Below are 14,217 nucleotides of genomic sequence, written 5' to 3' on the forward strand. Positions count from 1 at the left end.
TGTGATTGACTACTGACACTGTAAATACAACTTGATAACCTCAAGTGGTAAAATCACAATCGGACTCAAATGATGCATCAGTGTCAATAAGTAAGAGGCTGGCACATCTATCTTGTACCAAAAATTTCATAGACTGGAATTTCCAGAAGCCACATGCTTTGTATTTTCAGTCTGATATCACCATGTCACGTGTCAGTTTTTGCATACTACAAATGATCTTTTGTCAAGTGCTGTATATATTTAAACCAGAAAAATTATCTTTCTTAGAGACATTTAAGGTGCTAGAAGAACTTGAAATGTTTACGAAGTGCCCTTTTTCCTTATCATTCATATAGTCTTATGTGTTGGCAAGTTTCAGCTATCTTCTTTCCTGCAAAAAGGACTGGTTTCTGCAATTGGTTTTAGCTCAATAAATATTTTTTTGATAATACCTCAATAATTTGGATGCCTAATTCTTCTAAACCAACAGAGTAATATGCAGCAAAATGGTTATACTGTTACTTTCCTGCCCAAATATGGTATACATCACAAACATAGTTGAATTTCTTTAGTTGATCTGTGAATTTTTCTACCACATTCAGTTAGATTGTGAACAGTTTTCTGTGAAGTGTAAGTGAGATGACAGAACCACATCCATCTCAGAAGAATTGTCATATTATTCCTCATTACAGCAAAGTACTCAAGGTACCCTCCACCACAGACTGTCAGGTGGCTTGCGGAGTATGGATATGGATGTAGATGTAGATGTTGATCATGGGAGATCCAAGAATGTGAAGTGGAGCTGCTGATTTGTTGATCCCAGCAGTCACAGAAAGCTTGAGGACTGGAACAGTACTTATAATCTTGTATCTTCCATAGTGATGGGAAGTGGTGAGGACATCACGCAAACATAACTTTATTGGTTCAGCCATGCAGAGTCCACAGTCAGTCGTATGCTAGTGCTCACCTGTTCCATATTTATTTGATCATGCTCACTGCATTGTGTGTTGTTACTTCTCCAAGCTGTCATCCTCTCTTACTTCCATTTTTGTCCCTGACTCAAGTAGATTCACACTTGGTGTTTGTTCATGGACGCCACGCACAGTGGCACACCATGCTCATTTCAAGTGATTTACAAAATGTGAGAAATAACAGTTGCGATGAGAACTCGCTCTCACATGTACATTAGTTTTCATGTTAAGTGTTGTTTATTGTGGCCATCATGCACCCAGCGTTTTTGGAGTGTTGCAGGCACCAAGCGCAGCTGCAGGAGGAGACTGCCAGTGACATGAGTGAGGTGGTGCAAAGCCCGCTGCTGCCAGCTTCATTTGCAGGTTTTGATAAGACCACAGAAAGGTGGAAAAATTACTCCTGTTTATGCCACTTTAAGTTGTACTGCATCAATCACTGAACCTGTACCTAAGAGTCCTCTGCTGCTGTAATGTAGGAGTAGTCGGAGGTAGTGCAGAAATTTGTGGCCTCTTACAGACCCAGGCCAGATAGAATTTTCAAAGTCGTGCCAATTGCTAATGCACTACTTTGGTCAGCAAATGCACATGGTAGATGTCCACTTGAAATTTAATCACTATTCCAAGCATCTCAGACAGTTCTAAGCAGTACAGATAGTCAACTTACAGGGGTTGTCAGAGAGATGTCATTTTCAGTGTAAACTGTAACAGTTCTTACGCAGACACCCTAATTCACAATGCTGTGGTGCAGCTGGTGCCAGGCAGGGCTGTACAGACTAAAGCATTAGTGCATTCAGTAGCACAAATTGCAGTCAGTGGAGTTGATTGCTGCAGCACAACATGTGTTCAATTGGCAGAGAACAAAACCTGATAAGTCACACCAGTGGGACGTGTCCCCATCGGAGGCTATTCAGGCTTAGATGAACACATCATTGAAGCAGCGGATGCATGGTACTGGGACAGATACCCAGGCATCCTGGTGCAGGTCTGCTACAAAAGTGGGGATCACACAGGACCAATATCTCTTACTGCTGCATGTGGATCTTCCACTGTGTTCACAGCAAGTGCAGAGCACCGTATTTTCACAGTGTATTACTTAACCCCGCATGTGTGGCAGTCTTGTCTGCACTGCTGACCATTACAAAAGAAGCGACAATGCCCCACTCTTTGCAACTTGTCGAGCCTGCCGTATGTCAGGGCCTTAGCAGTTTTGTGTGGGAAACATCAGCAGATGGAGCAGTGGCCATCCCTGTGTTCACAATAGAGTCCCCAAACGCATCAGCAGGCCATCACCCATACCAAATTATGGTACACTTGGAAGCAGTTGCAAGAGGTTTCAATTAGACACCGGGGCCTCACCCAGACTAATCAATTTGGATAGTTTTCACCAGATGGGGCTCCCAATCTGTTGCAATGCTCTCAGCGTCAAGTAGTAGCTTACATTGGGCAGCAGACAGCCTTGCAGGGCCAATTACTAATCACAGCCCAACCCAAAACTGTAGAAAGCCAGCTCACGCTTTTGGTGGCAAATTAATAGCTGTCAGAAAATATTTTTGGACTTGATGCTTTCCCTATTTTATGATTTGAAGAAGTCAGAACAGTGAACCTGTTTTCACAGGTAGGGCCATTTCAAAACCAAGAGGCATTGCTGCAGTCATTCGGTCAACTATTTGGTAAGGATGATCTAGGAACGGCATCCCGAGTTTCATCAAGCCATTGGACCACAACCAGGATCGTAATACAGAAGCCCAACAGTGATGTTAGATCTTTTGTTGATTTCAAGCACATGATCTATGCACAAAGTGAAATAGATGTATCTCCCATACCGCAACCCAAGGAGTTTTTGGTTAAGTTGGCTGGCAGCCAATTTAAAAAGAAAAAGAAAAAAAAAAAAAAAGAAAAAAATTGACCTCAAAGATGCATACTTGCAGTTGCCACTGGACGCTGAGTCTCAGCAGATGTTAGTATTAAACACTCTTTTTGGGATGTATCATTTGAACTGGTTGCAATTAGGGGTAGTGTCAGTTCCAGGAATACTCCAGTGTTTTCTTGAGCAATTTATTACTAACACTCTGTGCTACACCAACTATTTGGGTGACAGCTGATATAATGGCTCCACCAGACAACAGCATTTGCAAAATTTGCAGGCAGTTTTTCAGTGACTGTCCGACAATAGGCTGTGTAGCAAGCTTGAGAAACGTAGCTTTTTGTTCCTAGAGTGCCATACTCAGGGCATGTCTTAAGTAAGGATAGTGTAGTGCCAATGACAGAGCATGTTGCAGCAATCAACAAACCATGAGTTCATAAGAATATTAGGTAGTTGCAGTTGTTGTTAGGAAAGGTAAATTACGATGTAAAATTCATTCCATGGGTTGCTCACCTTTGTCAACCACCAAATCAGCTTTGTACGAAAGGAGTAAAGTTCAGCTTTGTAAGAAACAGTGAAGTCTGAGTGGTTTGAAGCACAAAGTTGGCATTCCAGAAATTGATGCAATACCTCCCCTCCGTGTCTGGCCACGTTCACCCCTGGTAAGCCTATAGACTTTGACACTGATGTATGCCAATACAGCATCAGCACCACTGTGTCTCACAGAAATACAGATAGAAACTTCAAGTAGGAATACCAACGATGTAGGAAAAGACAGATTGCTACTTACCGCAAAGAAGACACATCAAGCTGCAGACAGTCACAATTAAAAGCCACTCACATAAAGCTTTCGGTCACAGCCTTCATCAGTAAAAGAGAGAGCGACACACACACACACACACACACACACACACACACACACACACACACACACAACTTCCAACTCCAGTATCTCAAGCTGGAATGCAACATCATGTGGGATTCAAGCATCAATCTGGAGGGGGAGGGGGAGGGGGAGGGGGAGGGGGAGGGGGAGGGGAAGGGGAAGGGGAAGGGGAAGGGGAAGCGGAAGCGGAAGCGATAGTAGTGTACAGGTGGGGAGAAAGACAAACAGTGTCTGGTGGAGTGTGCACAGTCTAGACTGCCAACAGGTGCAGCGTCAGGACATTGTGGGGCAGGGAGTTGGGGAAGAAAGAAGCATATTGGTATGCTATCAACCAAATTTCCTCCAGGACGAACAGCCACTGCCAAACTGCAGCCAAGAACAAAGTCTCCAAACTGCAGCCAAGAACAAAGTCGACCACCCAGAGGCACTACATACAGCGGGACATAACACACTTGATTTCAATGGCTGCTTCACTATCCAAGCCATCTGGATCCTTCCCTCCACCAACAGCTTTTCTGAACTGTGCAGATGGAAGTTACCCTTACAACGCTTTCTCCACTCCTGTAACTAACCCAGCCTAAACCTATGGTGACATAATGTCCCCACATCCTCCACCCAACAGTTTCGACCCCCTCTGTCCTATCATCTCCTCCCCATTATCACCTCCCACCCTGTTTATTTGCAGCCCTCTGCCAACCCACCTGCCAATCTAAACCCGCTCCTCTCCTTTTCTGCTCCTGTTTTTCACCACCTCCCTGCCCCACAACCACCTGATGCTGCACCTGTTGGCAGTCTAGCCCCTGCACACTCCACCACACATCATTCGTTTCTCTCCCCACCCATATGCTACTATCCCTTCCCTTTCCCCAAACACATTCTGTAGATGTCCATTATAATTATCCGGGCTGTTATGCCATGGTCAGTTGATGAATTCGGTGTTGATTCCCAATGTTTCGTCTCCGACTGCGGGAGACATCTTCAAGGGGGTCCGTAGCTCGATGGAAGGGCCAATACACCCACTGGCTCGCTACTGACTGCCGCTAAATTCCATGTCCGCGCGCTCCCGCGCCACGGCGTGACGTTACGTGTTTTGAAAACGTCAGTGCAATTGGCCGCTGTCCGTCGCCGTCGATCGCCGTTGCCATCACCCAGTAGTGGACGGGTGGTACACCTCTTCTTTAGCACCGGCATCCATATACCGTTTAATTTCACACCCTCCTCCTTTCGGTTGAAATTATTTGGGTGTTTAGTGATTTCGATTGCCTCCCTGTAGAGCCTTTCGTAATATCCACTTGTGGCCGCTAGTACTTGCGTCTCCTCGAAACGAATATTGTGGTTCCCTGGCTGGAAAGCATGCTCCGCAACAGCTGATCGTTCCGTTTCTCCTCTTCTACAATTTCCCTTGTGCTCTTTCAAACGTTAGAAACAGTTCTTTTAGTGGTACCCACATAAACATCACCACAGCTGCATGGGATCCTATACACTCTAGCTTTTCCCAATGGTTTGCGAGCGTCCTTGGCAGGCTTAAGGTATTCCTGTACCTTCCTGGTGGGCTTGTAAATTACGGTAATATTCTGCTTCGTCAAGATCCTCCCTATTCTTTCCGTTACATTTTTAACAAACGGAAGGAAAACCTTAGATTTTGCAGTAGCCTCTACGTCAATATGATTTCTGCGTGGCTGCCTCAATGCACGTTTTATTTCGGCGGACGAATATACTTTCTTCATTAGTGCATTGTGGAGATGTTCCATCTCATCGTCGAGCAACTCAGGTTCACAAATATTTCTAGCTCTGTCCGCTAACGTCTTGATAACACCCCGCTTCTGTTGTGGGTGGTGGTTCAAATCCCAGTACAAATAACGGTCCGTGTGCGTGGGTTTGCGGTATACTGAGTGGCCCAAACTACCATGGCAACGGCGATCGACGGCGACGGCGACGGACAGCAGCCAATTGCACTGACGTTTTCAAAACACGTGACGTCGCGACGCGGCGCGGGAGCGCACAGACACGGAATTTAGCGGCAGTCAGTAGCGAGCCAGTGGGTGTGTTGGACCTTCCATCGAGCTACGGACCCCCTTGAAGATGTCTCCCGCAGTCGGAGACGAAACGTTGGGAATCAACACCGAATTCATCAACCGACCACGGCATAACAGCCCGGATAATTATAATGGACATGATATTTCCAGCCGTGAAAGTCTACATTTTAGTAACATTCTGTAGATGTTGCATGCATCTCACTGGGCCATGTCCAGAATGAAAGTGCTGGCTCAGAACATATCTACTGGAGAGCAATTAATTCTGCCATCAAGCATGTTATGTGATCCCATTCAGCATGTGTCCACAATCATGACAGCACACCACATAAATTTTCTATGTGGCCCGTGCCATAACACCCATGGGATTGGGTGCGCATGGATTTTGGCTCTTCTTAGGGGTTATGTCGTTATTGGTGGTAGATGCCTTATCTGATTTCCCCTGTATTGCCAAGTTGTCCTCCATGACACTGCATGCTACAGTTTTGCCCTTAGCTGCTATTTTCACTAATTAATGTGCACCGTGCACCCTGGTCTCAGACAATGGTCGCCAGATTGTGTCAGAGGAATTTGGAACGTTCTGGTGCTGAATTGGTATTCAGTGACTGATCATTGCACTATTCCATCCAGCATGTGCTGAAGAGGTCAAGGTCAAGTGATTGGTCAGGACATTTAAATCACAACTGAAAAAAACAGTCATTTTTTTTTTATTAAGTCTAACTGAGTATTTCTAATCAACAGGCACAGTCTGGCTGAGGTACTGCATGGCCATGAACCTTGTAGTCTCTGCGACCTATTGCAAGTGGCACAGCCTGCTCTTAACCCAAGAACTATGCCACGGTTTCAGAAAGGTTCTGCCGTCTGGTCATACACATTCGGGGAGACACTGGGGTGGTTGCACAGAATCTGGTGGGAAATACGAGGGGATAACTTTATATTGTGGCAGTGGCTCCGCAGTGCCTAACATGCCACATTAACCAGCTACGTCTGTGTCACACCGAGTGATGGATGCCACGTCTCAGTCACACAGGCTACATCCGTGCAGGTGAGAGGGACCAACCACGTCTCGCTCCAAGCACCGAGCAGCACCCACCAATGTTCCCACCACCTGTTGCACCACTCACTATTTAATTTGCACCCTCACCCAGCGAAATCCGCCCAGGAGGAATGTTTGCCTGGGGAAGATCTGATGGAGGTGGAGTATCTGCCTTTATCATTGCAGCAACTGGCAGAGCTTGCCCCCCACCCCAAATCCTAATCTCCTCAACCACCAGCCTCAGGTGGAGGATCAGCCCAGCACCATTCCTAGCATCACCCTTGACATGCCAGTGTACACTGCCTAAGCAGAATCTCTGGCGGAGATCTTCATCACTCCTTGACCCTCGGCTTGACGGCTTCGGCACGGGCTTTGGCACTTTTGCCCAAACAAGCCTCTTGAAGAGGGAGAGATTTGGTATCCCTGCCAGATCCAGGCATGCCAGATGAGGGATTGTTTGCAATTGAGCAGTGTGTCAAGTACATTGGGCAGTGCCTCTAGAATCATAACATTCCTGGTTTGGTCATGCAGAGTCACAAATCACTCATATGCTAGCACTCACCAGATTCATGTTTACTTTGTCACCGTCACTTGCATTTTGTGGTTTTACTTCCCCATGCTCTCTTACTTTCATGTTTGTTCCTGGCAATGCTTTCGGGATCTGCTTGCTGGTTAGGTTGACACACCATGTTTGTTCACAGGCACCAAACACTGTGGTACACTACACTCATTCAAAGTGCTTTACAAAATGGTGCCGTCTTGCTAGGAGAGACCTAACACCCCATTTTCCTTTTTCCACTCTCCTGTATTTACTGGTTGCAAAATATATGTTAACCACAGCATTATTTAGGGTTGGGGCTCGCCTTGATAGGGATGGTGCACTGCTGTGTGTTATTTCTGCTTTTCACAGATGCTGTAATGTAGTTCTTCACCTTTTTTTTTTTTTTTTTTTTTTTGTGACATACACAATGTAAACTATTTCACCACAGGTATGGACACACTAATTCAGATTTTAAACTACTTAACTGACTCTTGTTAACAAAACTTACTCTTAAGTTCATTTCTGAGCCTGTTTCTCCTCCAAGAATTCTCTTCTCCAGGTGGTTGCAGCTGTAGTGCCATATGTTGAAGACATAGCTTGCAAGCACAGCTCTCTGTGCTGAAACAGGATACAGTGCTTGTATATTACATGTAAGTTAATGCAACCTTAATATATTTTAATGAATTATGAGTGGGCACTCTTAGTAACAACTGAACACTGTTGTTTTCATCGACAGTATCAGGTTTTAATGATGCCACCCTCACCAAAGCAACTAAATCATGCCCAACTGTGAAGAATATATAAAAACTGAGACTGAAAGAATAAAAATGTGACATGAAGCATATGACCACACATAAAGTTAAAGTCAGCTTCCAGCAGCTATGTACGAAGAAGTCATGAAGTGTTGGGGGATAAATATAGTGAAATCTGTACAATTTTGCACAGTGATAAGGAGAATACTAAGATACAAATGACAGGATCATTTTATTTAAGTGCTACAGAGCTTTAACCTCTGGTGCTTGGGACACACAGTCAAAATCAAACTGAAATTGCATACTGAAAAATAAGACATTATAGCGAATGACAGAAAGATTATGTCCATCAAAAACTTATATTATTAGCACCCATCCACAAATATATAGGATAAGCTAAGCTAAACCTGTTAAAATATTAAGTTTCCCCAGTACTTGGAATTAAAAAGAGTTTTAAAACAGTTTTGTCAGAAAAGAGCTATACTAGAAAAGTTCTCTACTTGTACAAGAGGACAGGAATAATGGGTGACATAGAACTAAGAACAGAAATAGCTCAATGGATAAAACAAGGAATGGAGAGAGTAGTCACAGAAAGTGAGAAATGGATAGCACAGCAAAAACCTGTACAGCAAATACAGAAAACAATAATAAAAAGGCCAAGACGGAAAGTTAAGTGGGGTGTGCAGCAAGGGGGAGAATGTGGCAATAAAAATGTACATCAATAATAGTAAAAGTCTGGTGAGCTATGGGAATCACCCAAATAATGGAAAGCAATATGTCACCAATGAAGTTCTAAAGCATACTGGGAGGCTGTATTAACGTGAGCTGGATGCAAAGGGTTCTGCCACTATGTTTGCAGGGTGAATTATAGAATGGCACTGCACTGTGCTAAACAGGATGCAGAATCAGCATGTCTGAAATCTTTGTCACAGACAGCTTCACAATCGAAGTTCAAGTGCAAGCATCATTATTGATATAATCTGCCAACTCCACTCAAGCCCACTACATGATTCCAATGCAAATGAATTTGAGCTGTTGGACACTACAAAGTACAGGGACAAATTTGGTTTGTCAGACAGACCTGCACACATAAATGGAAAATCGAACAATTTCTTCTGAGCTGTGCCAGTAGTTGGTGAAGATTACATATGACATGCCAGAGGTGATGAATGAACTGGTGCACACAATTCATGGGTATAAGCAAAGCTTGATTCATAGAAAAGAAAGAGGTTCCAACTACTGTGACCTTCTGAGTGCTGTTTTGGAAGACCTGTGTGCTGTTTTGGAAATTTAGACTTCTTAAAATATAACATTTGCAGTGGTAAAAAATAAAATTCCCATGCGCACCAACAATCTTTTATCACATGTTTTATTCATTAAATAAAATATTATTACTCAGTTTATGATTTGTTACAAAAAAGAATTTACAGTAAGGCAAACACACACACATGATCACTATAAGCTGTTGAAAAGGGGAAAAACTTATATATTTTAATTTACATTTTATAAAACTAACCAATGCTTTGAAAGGTTTTCATTGTACATCATTGTCATCTCACATCTCAAAATCTGTGGTTCTGATTTTTTTCATCAAATGTACTGGCATGGGGTACCAGTGCATATCATCACAAATCAAGCACCTGATACATGTTCACACACAAGGGCATGCACGTGCACGAATGCATGAATGCACACACTTAGATAAGAGCACATACATCAGCATGCAGACGTGTGAGAGCACTCACACTCACAAGTAAACATTTTAAATGTATCACAAGTGAACACATTTTAAATTTTTACAGTTGGTTGTATGGTGTAGTTACAAATGAACTGAAGGCTAAAAATGCTTTTAATGATTTGTATATAATGAATAAAGGTGTAAGTAGGATTTATAGGTTCACAGCAGCAATGTGTGTAATGTAAATTACATGGCGTACTTACAGTTTAGAATAAACTTTGAACCAGTTCTGAACAATAAATAGAGGTTTGAAGAGAGGCCAGCGCTGCATTGTGTACTGTCGCCATTGTTCATTGCTCACGTGGGTCTGGACGAGATGAGCCCAACGCTTACAAGCATTTCCCACACTCCATAGTGACATATCATCAAGATATGAAAAGACAGCAAGGAGAACTGTAAGAAAAAATGACTGCAAATAATCCAAAAATATCACTATGATTTCTGCCCATATCTATACTTGAGAGTTTTCTATAAAACAAAGTAAACTGGATTATAATTCATGTCATTACACTGTTAGATTAATTTTAATCTTTAATCCAGCTGGATCAATGGGATCATGTGAGCCAAAGCTCATTCTTTTGTAGCCTCACAGGACACCAATATGAAAAATGCATGATTTATTTGTGTAGCTGCTACAACATCTGATGGGGATGCTTTGAGCTGCTATGCGTGTGATCTCACAATATTACAAATAAAATGCTATAATTTTGTTCTTTCCCAGCTTTCACCCTACACACATATAAAGTCTGAGTGTTTTCACTTTTGTTGTGATAAACTGACATGAGATGCAATGCCATTCTTTATCTGTTACACATGTTAGTCTGGATGACTTGACAAATGAGTGCAATGTTTCTATCAGAAGTGAAAGTAAAGGGGCAACCATGGTCTCAGTGACAATGCTTGTATGACTTTTACCAAAGTGCTGGGCCAGTCGGTGATAGAATCAAGGCACATGCCCTGCAATCTTTCTGAAATGATTTTACTGAAACTATTTGGTAAAAAATTATTTTTGCTTAACTTGTAGCTTTATATGTCAGGTTCATTATGATGTGCCCATCATTTTGTTAATGGTCATAGTTATTTTGATATTTACATGGAAGTAAAACATTGTGCGAAATTTGAAAAAGTTTTCAATGAAAAGTATGGGCTGCTACGACATTGCGTTTGATGCATATTATATAATATGTGGCTACCTATGAAATTGAGCTAACCTATTGAATTTTTCTTTAGATGTGGGAGTAGGTCACTGTCATCAATCTTGAGAAAACTGATCTAACTTAGCACACTCATTTGTGATCGCATCACACCAGCAATAAAGCCAGAGTGAAATATCAACAATATTCCTCACATTTCATAAACACTTTGAGATATCGAAATGAGATTTTGATAAACGATAGCACATAAAGAGGAGAGTATTTTGCTGTATGGTTACTATGCAAAACTTCATTATCTACCGTGTTATTTCACTAACTATAGACTTTTTCAATGACTGAGTATAATTTTTAAGGGCCAACAATAGCTGATGAAATAAGATGCTATGCATTTTACTTTTCCTTAATTCCACACTTAATAAACTTCATACCCACTGTTTCAGAGTTCCCTCACAGTTGCGTCTCCACAGCATGTTAGTGAGGTGAGACTGTGTAAGCTCCGCTGTGTTTTGGCAAAAGAAGCAAATTTTAATACGGCAACAAGAGAAATGTGCAGGTTTTACTCAAAATTAGCCACTTGTGACACTTCTCTGAAAGTTACAAATGGTTAACAAGCCAAGCGAAAATAAATCGCTGCATTTTCAATGGAATTCTTTTTAGATACTAACCAAAGCAGAGGTGACAGATCTTTCTGAATAGTCACAATCGAAGTGTGGGCATGGAATGGCCCCACTTAATATTTACAAAAAATTTGAATGTAGGCTTCAGTTTAGAATGGCGCTTCCCCTCCAGTGCTTGGAGTTTCCCTAACAGCACCTGCCAGCAGCTCCCGCCACTACCTCTCTCCCACACGCGCCCTGCTGTCTGCACATCTACTGGCCACATTATTCTGTGCAGAATCTATATCTATATGCTTTCTGCTAGTAGCACTGAAATGACAAATAAAAAATGCCCACTAGCAATTAGTCCACAACTACCAACATACCAATTCCAGAAACTCTTTCACATCTTTTAACATACATAAATACACAGTTGTAAATAAGCAGCACACAATGATATGAGAGTTGTAAATAAGTGTTATTTTCCTGCATGACAATGAAACACTCTAATCACAGTCAGCCACCTAGCAATCTCAACAATATACACTCACAATTCAAAAACTACCACATATTTCTTGAAGTAACTTGAAAATAAGGTAATTCATTATCTATGTAGTTTCCATAGAGTTGTTTTATTAAGCAGCTCCTACATACAAACAATAGATGCAGCTTTCTTATTAGCAAATTAACACAGCGGCACAATTTCCTCTCGTGCTATTTTAAGGAATGTTTTGAAGAAAGTCTGATGACTTACCCTCTGGTGGCAAGCGCTCAAGCACTCCAGGGCTCATTCTCAGATCAAAAGGTTCTGATGGTGTGCTCAATATTTCGAGCCTCCTTGCCAGTGGCGTAGGGCGAGGTGGGGGAGGTGGAGGTGGGGGAGGCAGGGGCACCACTTGCTGGAGTGGTGCTGCTGCCACCGCAGGTTCTTCACCAGAGGCTGCTGACGGTGCAGGTGGAGGGTGGGGTAGCTGCTGCTGGCTGAGGCGTCTGTCGACTGCGTAATATAGGTCTGTGGGTTCGTCATTTCCCGAATCTCCATCATCAGTTTTCTATGGAAAAGACTGAACTACTTAATGATATACCACTGACATTCATTCAGTTAGTCTAAAGGTGGTCATAACTAATACGAGTACAGTCAACAGTCAATAGCCTTTGCCTTTCTGGCATTTATTCAATAATAAGCAAACTGGTAGATGACAGATTGAAAACTAACACACAGTAACAATTGCTGCACATAATAAAAAATATTGATATGCTGCTATGAGATTCTTATGTGGAGCTCTGATTGGAAACATTGCGAAGGCATTTCCTAAACCATAACAAATTTCAGTTCACTGAGTGGCAAGTGCTCTCACAGACAAAAATACCACTGACTTGTTACATAGTGAGCATCATTTGCCACCACCAACAATACCATATCAACTACAATCAACTCGCTTTATGTAACAAGTGCCCAAATCCTCTGCCCTCTTTCATGGTTCTATGTATACTCTGTAAGTGGATTTGTATTCATACTAGGGATTGAAAAATTATTCATATAAGCTAATATTATAAATATGTCTGTGAGCTTCTGTCGACATCGTCATTCAAACATTTTCAATGTTCAATGTATCAGTCCCTCTGACGAGATTGAACAAAAAGTCTACCATTGAAGAAGTTTGAAGACCAATATGACACAGCCTAACAACAGAAATGATTTTATTACCAATAATTTTATATAGTCTATGCAAACGTAATAATATGGGATTGTGGGTTCCTCTTATTTAATTCCCCAAACCAACATCTTCAGTGGGTGTCTTTATTCCAAAACATGAAAATTAGCACTAAAGTAATTTTCATAATTCAGTCAATGTACTTCCTTAAACTGCTGAGTAATTCACACATCTTTTTTAAATATTAAGTAACGCTATCCTACTGTTTTTGGAGTGATATTGTAGTAGTATTTATTTTATGGTTATGTAAAACTGAAAAGTGTGAATTAAAATAACTTCCAAATTACTGCACATTAGGCAATACAAACCACATTTATACAATCAGGATACTTAATCATTTTAAATCAGTTTTTAGGATCACATATTCTCAGACATCGAAATATTTGCTACTTTTTGACTTTTTTTTCGTAAGGTTACTGATTAGTGTTACTGCATACTGATTGATGCAGCTACAGCTAGTTAAGCCATCTACAGTAGTTATAATTACTCTTTGCCCACTGACAATGTATTCTGAATTGCTATTGTTGTTGTCATGCTGTGTGTGCATTTGGCACAGTAAGTCAAGTAGCCAGTGGGAAGTTGGAATCCTTGCTTGCTAAATGAGGACTCCTGAGACGTGTAGTCGCAATTGGTTTGGAATGAATAATAATTACTTTAACAAATCATACAATATCGATCTGCTATTAAATATTATCAGCTGAACCCTTCATAGTCCACATTCCTAAAATTACTAAGAAAAGAAAGCATATAATTGGATATTTGGAGGTGAAGAGGAGTATCATAACAGAGCCTTTAATTAGTTACAACAATGGTAGTGTTGTATATGGAGACCACTAACGATGACGTAACATCTTGGAACAATCTTCAGATCCAAAGACCGATTGCCAGTATCAATATACGGTGAAAGAATTTGAAATTTTCAATGGTGCCTCAATCTTTCAAGTAACAACAA

General features: G+C 41.7%; 1 protein-coding gene across 1 annotated transcript in view; it reads right to left on the bottom strand.

The window, feature by feature from the left end:
- The window catches only part of LOC124616143, a 79,517-nt gene that overhangs the window by 13,329 nt on the left and 51,971 nt on the right, over positions 1-14,217 (bottom strand). Inside the window, exons 3-5 of the mRNA XM_047144417.1 lie at positions 12,305-12,602; positions 10,004-10,193; positions 7,819-7,928 (exon numbers count right to left, since the gene is read on the bottom strand). Of these exons, the coding sequence (XP_047000373.1) occupies positions 7,819-7,928; positions 10,004-10,193; positions 12,305-12,602 (598 nt within the window). The remainder of the gene's footprint in view (positions 1-7,818; positions 7,929-10,003; positions 10,194-12,304; positions 12,603-14,217) is intronic.

Source organism: Schistocerca americana, chromosome 5 (genome assembly GCF_021461395.2).
Source record: "Schistocerca americana isolate TAMUIC-IGC-003095 chromosome 5, iqSchAmer2.1, whole genome shotgun sequence".
NCBI lineage: Eukaryota > Metazoa > Arthropoda > Insecta > Orthoptera > Acrididae > Schistocerca > Schistocerca americana.